The 13391-nt window shown below is 38.3% G+C and overlaps 1 protein-coding gene across 4 annotated transcripts in view; it reads right to left on the reverse strand.

The window, feature by feature from the left end:
- Window positions 1-13391, reverse strand: part of LOC108712840 (NT-3 growth factor receptor) — a 399826-nt gene that overhangs the window by 183076 nt on the left and 203359 nt on the right. For all 4 annotated transcript variants that reach the window (XM_041588223.1, XM_041588224.1, XM_041588222.1 and 1 more), the window contains exon 11: window positions 10512-10614. In XM_041588223.1, the coding sequence (XP_041444157.1) occupies window positions 10512-10614 (103 nt within the window). The remainder of the gene's footprint in view (window positions 1-10511; window positions 10615-13391) is intronic.

Consider the following 13391-nt stretch of genomic DNA (forward strand, 5'->3'; position numbering starts at 1 on the left):
GTTGCCCTTCTCTGTACCCTCTCTAATACAATAATGTCCTGTTTGAGTGATGGAGACCAAAACTGTACAGCATATTCTAGATGGGGCCTTACAAGTGCTCTATACAGTGGAAGAATGACCCCCTCCTCCCGTGACTCTATGCCCTTTTAATACAGCTCAAGACCTTATTTGCCCTTGATGCTGCCGACTGGCATTGCTTGCTACAACCAAGTTTATCATATACAAGGACTCCAAGGTCCTTTTCCATAATGGATTTGCCTAGTGCAGTCCCATTAAGGTATAAGTGGCTTGGATATTTTTACATCCCAGGTGCATGACTTTACATTTATCAACATTGAATCTCATTTGCCACTTAGCTGCCCAGATTGCCAGTTTGTCAAGATCATGTTGCAAGGATGCCACATCCTGGATGGAATTAATTGGGCTGGATAATTTTGTGTCATCTGCAAACACTGATACATTACTTACAACACCCTCCCCTAAGTCATTAATGAACAAGTTAAATAAAAGTGGACCCAATACTGAGCCCTGGGGACCCCACTAAGAACCTTACTCCAAGTAGAGAATGTCCCATTAACAACCACCCTCTGTACCCGATCCTGTAGCTAGTTTCCTATCCAAGTGCAAACGACTTCATTAAGCCCAACAGACCTTAGTTTAGAAAGCAGTCGTTTGTGCGGCACAGTATCAAACGCTTTGGCAAAATCCAAATAGATCACATCTACTGCCCCCCCACTATCCAGAATCTTACTTACCACATCATAAAATGCAATCAAATTAGTCTGACATGACCTATCCTTCATAAAGCCATGCTGATTGTTGCTCATAATGCCATTCATTAGGACAAAATTTTGAATGTGATCCTTTAACAAGCCTTCAAATAATTTGCCCACCACAGATGTCAAGCTTACTGCCCTATAATTGCCAGGCTGAGATCGTAATCCCTTTTTAAATATTGGAATAACATCAGCTTTTCTCCAATCCATAGGCACCATACCAGATGACAGTGAATCTGAGAAAATCAGAAATAAGGGCTGGTCTAAAACTGAACTAAGCTCTCTTAGAACCCGGGGGTGTATGCCATCAGGCCCTGGAGCCTTGTTTACATTAATTTGTATTAAAGCTTTTTGAATCATATCCTGAGTCAGCCACTGACTAGATTGAGCTGAACCATTTATGCAGTTATTAAGTGAGCCTGTGAACCCAGACTCCTCTATTGTATACACTGAAGAAAAGAACTGATTTAACACATTTGCCTTTTCTGTATCTGTTACAACCATACTGGTACCATTATTTAATGGAGCAACACTCTCAACCTGCATCTTTTTACTATTAATATATAGGGATGTAGCGAACGGCGGAAAAAATGTTCGCGAACATATTCGCGAACTTGCGACAAAACATGCGAATAGTTCGCGAACGTCGCGAACCCCATAGACTTCAATGGGAAGGCGAATTTTAAAAGCTAGAAAAGACATTTCTGGCCAGAAAAATGATTTTAAAGTTGTTTAAAGGGTGCAACGACCTGGACAGTGGCATGCCAGAGGGGGATCAAGGGCAAAAATGTATCTGAAAAATCCATTGTTGACACAGCGCTGCGTTTTGTGCTGTAAAGGGCAGAAATCACACTACGTCACTCAGGTGATGTTTCTGGACACGGAATGTGAAAAAGCTCACACAGCTAGGTGGCACTTGGTTAAAGACTGGGCAAATAATGCCTGCAAGGGCAACGTATACACTACAGCCGTTGGATACGGAATATATTATTGCTGCTTGAAAAACGTCACTCGGGTGGTGTTTCTGGAGACGGTATTATTATTGATATTTAGACAGCTAGGTGGCAGTTGTTTGAAGAACAGATGCAGATGAGAGATCAGCAGCAGGACAGACAGCTGCCCACAGCAGCTACATACAGAGCACTGCAGTAGAAGGTAGATTACTAGCCAGCAAAGCTACCTAACCTAAAATGTCCCTCAAATCCCTGCAGAGTTCTGTCCCTACAATACAGAGCAGTATCAAGTAGATTACTAGCCAGCAAAGTTACTATCAACTGTCCCTCAAATCACTAACAGCTCTCTCCCTACACTAGCTCTTCCAAGCACACACAGGCAGAATGAAAAAACGCTGCAGGGCTTCAGTTTATATATGGAAGGGGAGTGGTCCGGGGGTGTGGGGGTGGTCCAGGAGGGAGAGCTTCCTGATTGGCTGCCATGTATCTGCTGGTCTGGGGTGAGAGGGCAAAAATAAGCGCCAGCTAAGGCGAACCCAAATTGGCGAACGTCGCGCGACGTTCGCGAACATTCGCCGAACGCGAATAGTCGATGTTCGCGCGAATTAGTTCGCGGGCGAACAGTCCGCGACATCCCTATTAATATATTTAAAAAACTTTTTAGGGTTAGTTTTCGCCTCCACCGCAATTAACTCTTCATTTCTTTTCTTAGCCTTCCGGATTGCTGATTTACAACATTTATTACAGTGTTTATATTCATTAAATGCAGCTTCTGTCCCTACAGATTTGTAGTTTTTAAATGCCTTTCTCTTCTTTCCCATTAACTTCTTTACTTCTGTATTAAGCCACACAGGATGATTCTTAGAGCTTCTACGTTTAGTCCTTAAGGGAATAAATTGAGAACAGTAATGATTTAATATCATTTTAAAGGACAACCATTTCTGTTCTGTGTTTTTAGCTCTGTAGGGCAGCCCTCAAGGCACTAAAATTAGCTTTTCCAAAATTCATGGTTTTTGTTGCCCCAGTATATTTTTGTTTTTTGCACCAGACATTAAAAGATATAACATTATGGTCACTATTACCCAGGGGTTCAATGACTTGCATATTTGCTATAAGTTCTGGGTCATTTGAGATCACTAAATCAAGAATAGCATTTTTTCTGGTAGGCTCCTCAACAACCTGTGCTAAAAAATTGTCGTGCAATAAGTTTATAAACTTGTTCCCATTAACTGATCTAGCAGTACCGTTGCTCCAGTCAATATCTGGGTAATTAAAATCCCCCATTATCATTACTTTACCTAAACTAGCAGCCTTTTCTATTTGCATTAGGAGCTTTGTCTCTTCTTCCTCACTTACATTAGGGGGTTTATAGCATACTCCTACAATTAATTTGCTGGATTCTTTACAATTGGTGAAGAACTCCACCCATACGACATCTGCCCCCTCATTTTCTAACATAACCTCCTCCTTTATATGAGCTTTTAAATCCTGCTTAACATACAGACATACCCCTCCTCCTTTTCTATTGCCTCTATCCCTCCGAAACAAAGTATAGCCACTGATATTTACTGCCCAGTCATGCGACTCATTCAGCCATGTTTCGGCCACACCAATCACATCATATTTTCCTTCCAACACCAGCAGCTCCAGCTCTCCCATTTTACAGACTTCTTGCATTTGTAAACATACATTTAATACTGGTACCATATTGAATATATGACATATGGTCCTCCCTATCCTTAACAGTATCCCCAGCCAAATCTCCTCCCCCATTTTCCCTTTCTTTGCCCACTCTCTCATCTAACCTGTCTACCACTGAATCTTTTACTGAACCCTCCCCCCCCACACCTAGTTTAAAATCTCCTCCAACCCTCTAGCCATCTTCTCTCCCAAAACAGCTGCCCCATCATCATTGAGGTGCAGCCCATCCCTAGCAAAGAGCCTGTAGCCGACTGAAAAATCAGCCCAGTTCTCCAAAAACCCAAAACCCTCCTCCCTACACCAATCTTTCAGCCACGCATTAATCTACCTACGCTCCCGCTGTCTCCTTAGTGTTGCTCGTGGCTCAGGTAATATCTCTGAGAAAATTACCTTGGAAGTCCTCGCCCTCAGCTTAGCACCTAGTTTTTTAAAATCATTTTTGAGGACTTCACCACCTCATCTAACTTTGTCATTGGTACCTATGTGTACCAAGACCGCTGGGTCTTCCCCAGCCCCTCCCAATAATATGTCCACTCGGTCCACCACATGCCGAACCCTAGCACCAGGCAAGCAGCAGACTGTTCGGCATGTAGGGGCCTTGCGACAGATTACCCTATCCACCTTTCTAATAATTGAATCCCCTATAACTAGAACCTGCCTTTCCTTCCTTGCACTCCCCCCACCACCCGTATTAGAGCCACTGCCTCCCGGGGTGCTCCGAGAGTCAGCCTGCTCCATACACGCCAGTTCGGAGTTTTCCTCCCCAGCAACAATTTATCAAAAAATGTTTAAATCCCTTGACTATTCTTAACCACTTTATTTTAAAGTACCTATAAGTAATGGTAAATAACAGTGGAGAAGCTTTGGAAAAACATTTGACATCCATATGAATATTAAATGAATGTTATCTGATCAGAGGTTTTATAATGAATTTCAAATGAATTGACAGTGATGCTTAATATATTTCTTTTGCTTCTACCTTGAGAAATATTTTTTTAAATGCCAAAATAAAAAAACAGACCTTTTCCAAGGCACAGCTATGTCACCCACCAGATTCAATTTTTTTTGCGCAAACTGCTGCAAAAAATTGCCACGGAAAATTTGCTGCAATAAAATAGTTGCACACGTAAAAATTGCATTCTTAAAAAAATTTTGACACCCATTGACTTTAATGCATTTGGACAAAAGAGTTGCGCGTTTAAAAATTGTTGAACATAAAAATTGTTGCACATAAAAATTGACGCGCATACAAATTGATGTGCAAAAAATAATAATTTTGACCTCTGAAATGGATTTCAGCTCTCTATACTAATCCCACTGCTAGACTTAAAATAAATAATACCCTTTTGGAGCAGATAACACTGAAGAATGGTACCAGCCTGGATAACAATTAAGCAGACATATACCTCACAACCCTTGAAACCTTGAAAAATATCCCGTGGATGTTTTCTAAAAATCGTCACAGCCTATAAGGCAAACATCCGCTCATATCATATGCACTGCAGACCTGGAATTCCCTCAAAGTCAAAACTAATCTAATATCTGAGAAATCACTGCTTATATTCTTAACACATAATCCAGACTTCCCCCCAGGTCTACAAAAGGGGTACTTTAACAAGTGGAAAGATGGACCAGTATCACAAATATTCCATGTTTGCCCCAAGACGGTGTGTATCACATACTCTTAGGGTAACTACAAGTGACCAGCTCTACACAACTTTTGAAAACAGATGCCGGCAAAAACAACCTTCTCTTTGCAATATTTCTGCAATTTATGAGATGCTCCTATCACAGCCAGCCACTCCCATACAAAGTTTACTCCATTTAAAAAAAAATGAGAAAAAACTTTAAACACAATTTTTACTGAACAAGAACTAGAGGGAATCACACTATAATCATTTATGGGTCAAATAAGCTGCAGAATACAGGAAAATAATTATAAAAGTATAACTGAATATATAAATATTTCCAGGCACCTTGGACAAATGCTGGCGCTGTGGCTCCTCCCCGGTACATTATTACATATACTCTGGAAATGTAGGGAAATACAAAAATTCTGGACAAAGATAATTGACATTTGCGACAACAAACTACAAATGATAATTGTAAAATATCCGGCAACAATCCACTACATCATAATGAATAAACCGTCTCCTCCTACAAGAAATCATCAGTGCCGGGCCAATCCGACCGGACGCCCTAGGCAACCTGGCCGGCCACCGCGCTCCCCTCTGTGTTTGTGGTCGCGCGCATGCTCCCCTTCGTGTGCGCTTCCAAACGCACTGTGCGCACAAATGCGCACAAATACGCAAAGCACTGGAGGGGAAGGCAGGAGAGAGTGCCGGAGGTGAGAAGGAGGGGAAATCGCCAGAGAGGGAGGGGGGTGTGCCAGTGGCGGAGGGAGAGGGAGGGGGAGCAGCAAACATGGACTAGGGGTAGGTAGAAGACCGGTACCTGCCTAGCTCCCCCCTTTCATTTCGCCCTAGGCAGGTGCCTCTTCTGCCTACCCCTAGTTCCGGCCCTGGAAATCATTGACCCAATATGCTCTAAATGAGGCCAAAATTATAAGAAACTAAAATGTACTGTGCTACCTACATTATCAGAATGAATCTTAGAAATGGAGGACATTCACAAATATGAGGACCTGCATGCAGACTCTTTTAAAGAAAAACTGAACCATTGGGCAACTTGGGCTTGCATATATTGAATCCATCCAAGTGGAAACTTGGGATGGGCGAATTTTTTCGCCTTGTTTCGTCGAAAAAATGACGCCCATAGACTTGTATGGCGTTGTGCGTCAAAATAAAAAGACGTGCGTCAAAAAAATTGAGACTAAAGCTTTGGATATTTGCATTCTCTTAAAGTGTACCATGAATATGTAACCTGTACACCAATAAGAATGTGTAATACTCAGACAACTTTGTTTTTTCAAGAATTTAAACAATTGTTAAATTAAAATTATTTTTTTTTTATTATTTTATAGTGGATTGGGACCCACAACCAATTTTTGCTGTTTGTGGACTAGGAAGGTCGAGTTATTCTCTGTATACCATTTACCAACAAAAAAAGCAAAAATGAATAAGAAATATTGAATGTCAAAAATATAAAATATTATTTAATAACATCAACTGTGATGATCCTATCCCACATCTGATTTAAAATAAACTTGGTAAATACTCTGAGCCACTGTTGTATTTAACTAATTTCACCAAATGAGGCCAGAACTTTATTAGTGGTGATTAAAACTCTGCAAATGCACTAAGCCACTTAAAATAAGGCACCCAAGGTGGTATGTAAATAACAAAAAATGTGCATTGTTGTCAGTTTTATCTTTATTCACATAAACTTTACTTTAGGAAGTTATTTACTAAAATCAGAATTTTCTCATTATTATATTAAAACAACAGCGAGCAAATGCCCATCCACAATTTTACCTTATTTATAAAAAAATAACTTGACAAATTTGGTGTGGGAAAAAACTCAAAATCTCAATAAAATTGTGAAAAAATATGAAATGTACAATTTTTTTCAGATTATTGCCTGAAAACCACAAGTTTTTCAGATTATTATACAAAACCCACCGCAGATCATGATATTTTGCCATTGACTTCTACATGACCTCGGCAGGTTTGAGATGGAGTACTTTCGGATTTGGACTTTTAGCAGCCTCGGTGTATAATAAATCTCAATTTGGACTTTTAGCAGCCTCGGTGTATAATAAATCTCGAAAAATACTATTTTTTGTTTCCCACGAAAAAAGTTGTACGGTATACTCTACTTTAAGTATATGTTTACAGATGATGTAAGCAATAAAAGAAGTAATAGCAAATGTCTTAGCAAGAATGCTAAATTCTAAGTGAAAAGTTTCATTCTTTAAGCTTTCTATTCTATTTTCAAATGGTATTTCGTTCTCGCATGTAACTGCCAAGTAGTTTCTTAAGCCAAACCATATATTCAACAAGTTTTTTTTCCCTGGAAGTGCAACATGACCCTGATGTAAGCAGAGCGGTTTAGTCACTTGGTTTATTCTAATAAACAGTGAGACCTGTCAACTCACATTTTTCTCTACTGAGTTCCTCCGCTAATTTACACAGGGACTGTAAAGGAAGTCTTGCATCTGTTATTCAATATCAACAAGAAGTGTTAAGCAGGGATAGTGGAAACAAAGTCAATGAATGTGGCATTAAGCCAAGCTAAGAATATTCACTGAACAATATAAAGATATATAACCAGTATAACAATAGAAAGTAATCTACAGGGAAGACCCCCTCAAGAAGTCCACTCAATGCTTAACAGTTTTTAATAGGTAAATCTTCACAACGTTGTTGCCAGATGTCCCTTTAAAGGGATCCTGTCATCGGAAAATATGATTTTTTTTTCAAAACGCATCAGTTAATAGTGCTACTCCAGCAGAATTCTGCACTGAAATCCATTTCTCAAAAGAGCAAATAGATTTTTTTATATTCAATTTTGAAATCTGACATGGGGCTAGACATTTTGTCAATTTCCCAGCTGCCCCTGGTCATGTGAATTGTGCCTGCACTTTAGGAGAGAAATGCTTTCTGGCAGGCTGCTGTTTTACCGTCTCAATGTAACTGAATGTGTCTCAGTGGCACATGGGTTTTTACTATTGAGTGTTGTTCTTAGATCTACCAGGCAGCTGTTATCTTGTGTTAGGGAGCTGTTATCTGGTTACCTTCCCATTGTTCTTTTGTTTGGCTGCTGGGGGGGAAAAGGGAGGGGGTGATATCACTCCAACTTGCAGTACAGCAGTAAAGAGTGATTGAAGTTTATCAGAGCACAAATCACATGACTTGGGGCAGCTGGGAAATTGACAATATGTCTAGCCCCATGTCAGATTTTAAAATTGAATATAAAAAAATCTGTTTGCTCTTTTGAGAAATGGATTTCAGCGCAAAATTCTGCTGGAGCAACACTATTAAACGATTCATTTTGAAAAAAATGTTTTTTCCTATGACAGTATCCCTTTAAAGGGGCAGTTTACACCTATGTTCAAAGGAGAGAAATTATGGAATGTATAAATATACATTTATTAACATTTTTCACTGCTTTTAAAGTTATTTGTAAAGACAATTGCTATTGAAAGTAGTAATGAATGAATATTGCAAAGTTGCTTAAAATTGTTTTCTTTCATTAAGTAAAATAATTTTTTCGGTTGGCATTCTTTTTAATGCTGCTAAGGTAGGCAGAACATTATTCCATTGAAATAGTATATAACCATATATCTATTTTCTCTCTTATCATAACCATATAAGAGAATATACATGAACAGTTCCTTATAGCTGTGACATCTTATAGATCAACTGTCAATAACTGCCTAAATTGTTATTGTTAAATCAGGAGAGGCAGTACCAAGACCGGGTTCTTGCAATTATTTATGTGATTGAAACCATGTATATTGGAAAATAAGTATTATTTGGTATGTTAATATCAGTATAAATTCTTTGGAAGGTTAAATAAGGCAATTTCTTTTTCTTTTGGCACTAAACTGCAAAAAAAGTGTCATTGTAAAACATCATTGCTGACTTTTCTGTCCATAAAGGGAACCAGTCATTTTCCATTTATAATAGGCTATTTAATCCCCCTTTGTAGTGGCATGCACCCTGATATGGATTTTCCTTCTAGACACAATATGACATTCACTATTTTTACCGCTAAAAAATAACAGAGTCAATTAATTTTGCTCCGTGCTAGTAGTAAATCAATATTTACTTCTTAATCCCTTCTGTACAGGTAAAAGTAATACTCTTCATTGAATGCATAATGATACAGAAAAGAGGATGAAGAGACACAAGTCATTTCTATGAATGGCTGTTCAATTCTGTGAACTATAACAAAATATGTAAGAAAAATGTTTGTTATTGTTGAATAAAGGTATATTATCTTGTGTCACTTTTATTGTTTTCCAATGATTACTCATCTTCATGCCATAACAGCTACTTGTATGCAGTTGTAAATTTTTTTTACATGATCTATGATTTATGAATATAAATATTTGCAGAGAAAACATGTTGTTAAAGTATTTGCAAAGGCTCCAGTTAACAATAAACCAAGCACTCTCAATATTATTATCCTTCCTTGTAGATAAACATCAATACCTTGGGGCAGATTGTATCCATAGACTTTTCATGGATACCTACAGGAATCTATGGAAGGACAATACAGATGAGAAAGTCTTCGTTGCTCTGTTTACAGACAACTGGGCTACTGCATAGATAAGCCAACCCACTTCCAAGCAATAAAATATGCAACTTTTTCAAAATGATTAATTAAAGGTTTGTCTGCTTTCACAAAAAGTAGCTTTTTTAAATAGTACACCAAAAACAACTTTTTAAATTGCTTTCTATTTTCTTGTTTTACCATTTTGTAAAATTTAAATTGCAAAAACAAATTAGCTTTGTATGTTAGACTTGCCAACCCCTATTACAAGTTGATGTATTAATCGATACATTTCTTAGACTATCAGAGTAGTGCCAACAACTAATGTAACAGTTGTTCAGTGATGTAATCAGGAAGCACGGCCAATAGTATTTGGAGTTGCTGCAGCTGCTCAGAAATGTATCAATCTGAGTTGGGAATGGGAGAAATGTTAATCTTTTATCAGGGATGGGCAGGGGGCAAAGGGCAAAAATCTAGAGCAAGCCACCATGGTGTTTTTTTATACTTTGCCACCTGTCCTAATGGTGAGCACTAGTGATGGCCGAATTTATTTGTCAGGCGCAAATTCACGGCAAATTCCTGCGATTCATCAAACGTTTTTTGGGACGCCGGTGCATTTTCGCCAGCGAATTTGCACCGCCATAAAAAAAAACGAGATGCGGCGCTGTTTCGCGAAATTCGCTCATTTTTCGGCGAGTGAGCACCTCTAGGTGCAGTTCTTTGCCTTCAACAATAGAGCATGGTTTGGATGGATAATTGCCCATTTAATATGTTTACACAAGTAAAAGGTACAGCACATAATTGAAAGGGTGATAATATCCATTTAACTTAGATACACATCTTTCAAATATGGGAAAATTTGAAACCATCACATTTAACTGCCAACACTTATCAGTCCTACCTTTCATTCCAAATTTCGAACGCCGTCCATACTTATTAATTACAATGAAGAGAACCACCAACAGGACACATGCAAATGCTGCTAATCCAACGGCTATAGATACCTGCAGAAAATAGAAAAATAAAAAATAAACTATTATAGAAAAGAACGCTAAATAATGCATTATGTTTGTATGTATTTGTGCACGTATGTGTATTGGGTGCCCAACTTATAAAACATACACTCCAGATTTATGCAGGAATGTCTGCGAAAATAATATTTTTTGCTATAGGAATGGAGCCTGATTGACAGTTTGCCACATTGTGTTTTATATAATTTACAAGAAAGCCTAGCATGTCTATTAAATATGTATAGGAAATGGTATAGTGCATATGGTTATTAGATGTAATGGAATTGAATATAACATAGGTAAAACTGTCTCTCTCGAACATTCATTCTCTTCTCCCTGTGCAATATAAATTCAGCAAAACTGTGTCCTATAATGCTACTACACTTATACATGTGTTTATGCAAGATCTAATGGGTGCAAGTGAGTCATGAAATGTATTGCAATCCTGGTTGCATGTTCATGAGCAATTGATTTCCTGCATTGAATTGGATGCTAATGCTGATAGTGACACTGCACACCATAATTTACATTATCTGTACAAAGATACAGTACATGTATAGTAATGGGCGAATTTGGGGCATTCCGCTTCGCTGAAAAATTTGCGGATTTCCTGCGAAATTCGCAAAACAGCAAAATATTCGCAAAACTGCACCGGCGTCTTGTTTTTGATGCCAGCGTCCGTTTTTTGGATGCCGGTGCACATTCGCCAGTGAAAATGCGCAGGCGTCCAAAAAAAAACGTAGGGGAATTTTCGCTGGTGATTTTGCGAATTTATTTGTCTGAGGCAAATCGCGGGAATTTACCCGGGAATTTGCGCCTGGCGGATAAACTAGCCCATCATTATACATGTACACTCAAATGAATCAAATAATTCTGCTTGCTTGCACCTGCATTTTTAAATCACCTGCAAGTTTTGTCACACCGAATTTAGTGGGCACCCACAATGACCTTGTAATTCTGGGGGGAAATGCTGCGTTGCGGATAAAACAAAACATGGTGATCTGCATCCAGACTTTTTTACTTTGCCCATCTTTTGTAAATAAATGGCTTTCATTTCATTTAATTGCCTGGTTTTGAAAATAATAATATTATGTATACAATATTTTAATAACCACTTAAAAGTGGAGTCATTAGAGCACTGCTGGTTATTAGTGGATGCTGTCTTCAACATTTCTCGTGGGGAGAGTCACTCTTTTCAGGTGCAGCTCTGTAGCTATCTTTGTACTCTATTTTACAGGTCTCCCAAAGAATATAAAACAAAACCTAAATTTTATGGTCCCACCAATTTATAATGCACTTCAATGGGTGCTTTTTTACATAACGGTTTCATGGATTTTATGCCATAATTTTGTCCTGATGTAACCAAAAACATCAGTTTGTCTTCTGTGAATCTATTTAATAGTCAGCGAAATCAAGAAGTTTAAAATAATAAACACATGCATATTTTGTCCCCATATAGTGTAATATTAATGCTGCAATGCTTAACCCTTGTTATTAACACAGTAAATATTGTATTTCACAGGTAAAACTGACTACTGTGCTTATATCCTTCGAGTACTGGAAGAATAAGTTGTTTTAACATATTTCCCTGATTTCACATTTTCCTGGATTTTTCTAAATTTTTCCTGGTTCCCTGAAAATGTTAAATGGGGATTTTACTGCATAACAAAACAGTAAATGTATTTAACACACTTATTTCTTTGTGGATGCATGGCATTCTGTCTCTTAAAGGAACAGATCAGTGTAAAAATAAAAACTGGGTAAATAGATAGTATGTGCAAAATAAAAAATGTTTTTAACATAGTTAGTTAGCCAAAAATGTAATCTGTAAAAGCTGGAGTGACATAACAAAACCCAAGTTTCTTGCTTTTCAGCTCTCTAACTCTAAACTGGGTGGTGGCAGACGTGGCTACTCTGAGAGATTAGTCGCCCAGTGACAAATTGCCTCTTTTTTGGGGGCCTTTCCACCAGCTAGAATGTAAATCTCCAGCGGGATGGCACTCGGAACGCTTTGTTTTCCGAAGTCGGCTGAAGTTGCCTCACACGGGAATTTCGGGCGACTTCCAAAAGCCAAAGCGATCCGAGTGCCATCCCGTGGGCGATTTACATTCTAGATTGCAGGAAGACATTTAGGGGAGATTAATCACCCAAAGAAGAGGTGATTTCTCGCTGGGCGACTAATCTCCCCAGGAGCCTTGTATGCCACCACCCTAAGGGGAACATAACTGCTCAGTGAGTTTGCAATTGATCCTTAGCATGTAGTTCAGATTTAAAAGCAAACAGTTATGAACCATGTGAGCCCCTCTCATATCACTAATTGGTTACTGCTTAGTGGAACCCAAGAGAACTGCAAAGCAGGAAGTTGTGTTCTGGCTATTATGTTCATCCAGTCACTACAGCCTTTATACATTACATTTTTGACTAACTTACTATATTAAAAACATGTGTATTTTGTACAGCCCATCTATTTGCCAAGTTTTTATGTTTAAACTGAACAATTCCTTTAATTTGCAGTTTTTGCAGAACAATGCACTCTACGGACAAACATCCAATGACTTTAAGAGGCCCGTTTATCAAAATTTACATTTGTTTAGTGTTAGAAGTTTTTCAACCTTGATCAAACTCACATTTTAAGAGAACATGAATGTCTACTTATTTATTAAAATATGTGAATATAGAAAGCTCAAAATAAAAACAAATCTGAAAAACACAAAACAAATATGAAAATATGAAAACCTTGAAATCCTTATTTTCTAAGATTTTCCCACTAT

Source organism: Xenopus laevis, chromosome 3S (genome assembly GCF_017654675.1).
Source record: "Xenopus laevis strain J_2021 chromosome 3S, Xenopus_laevis_v10.1, whole genome shotgun sequence".
NCBI lineage: Eukaryota > Metazoa > Chordata > Amphibia > Anura > Pipidae > Xenopus > Xenopus laevis.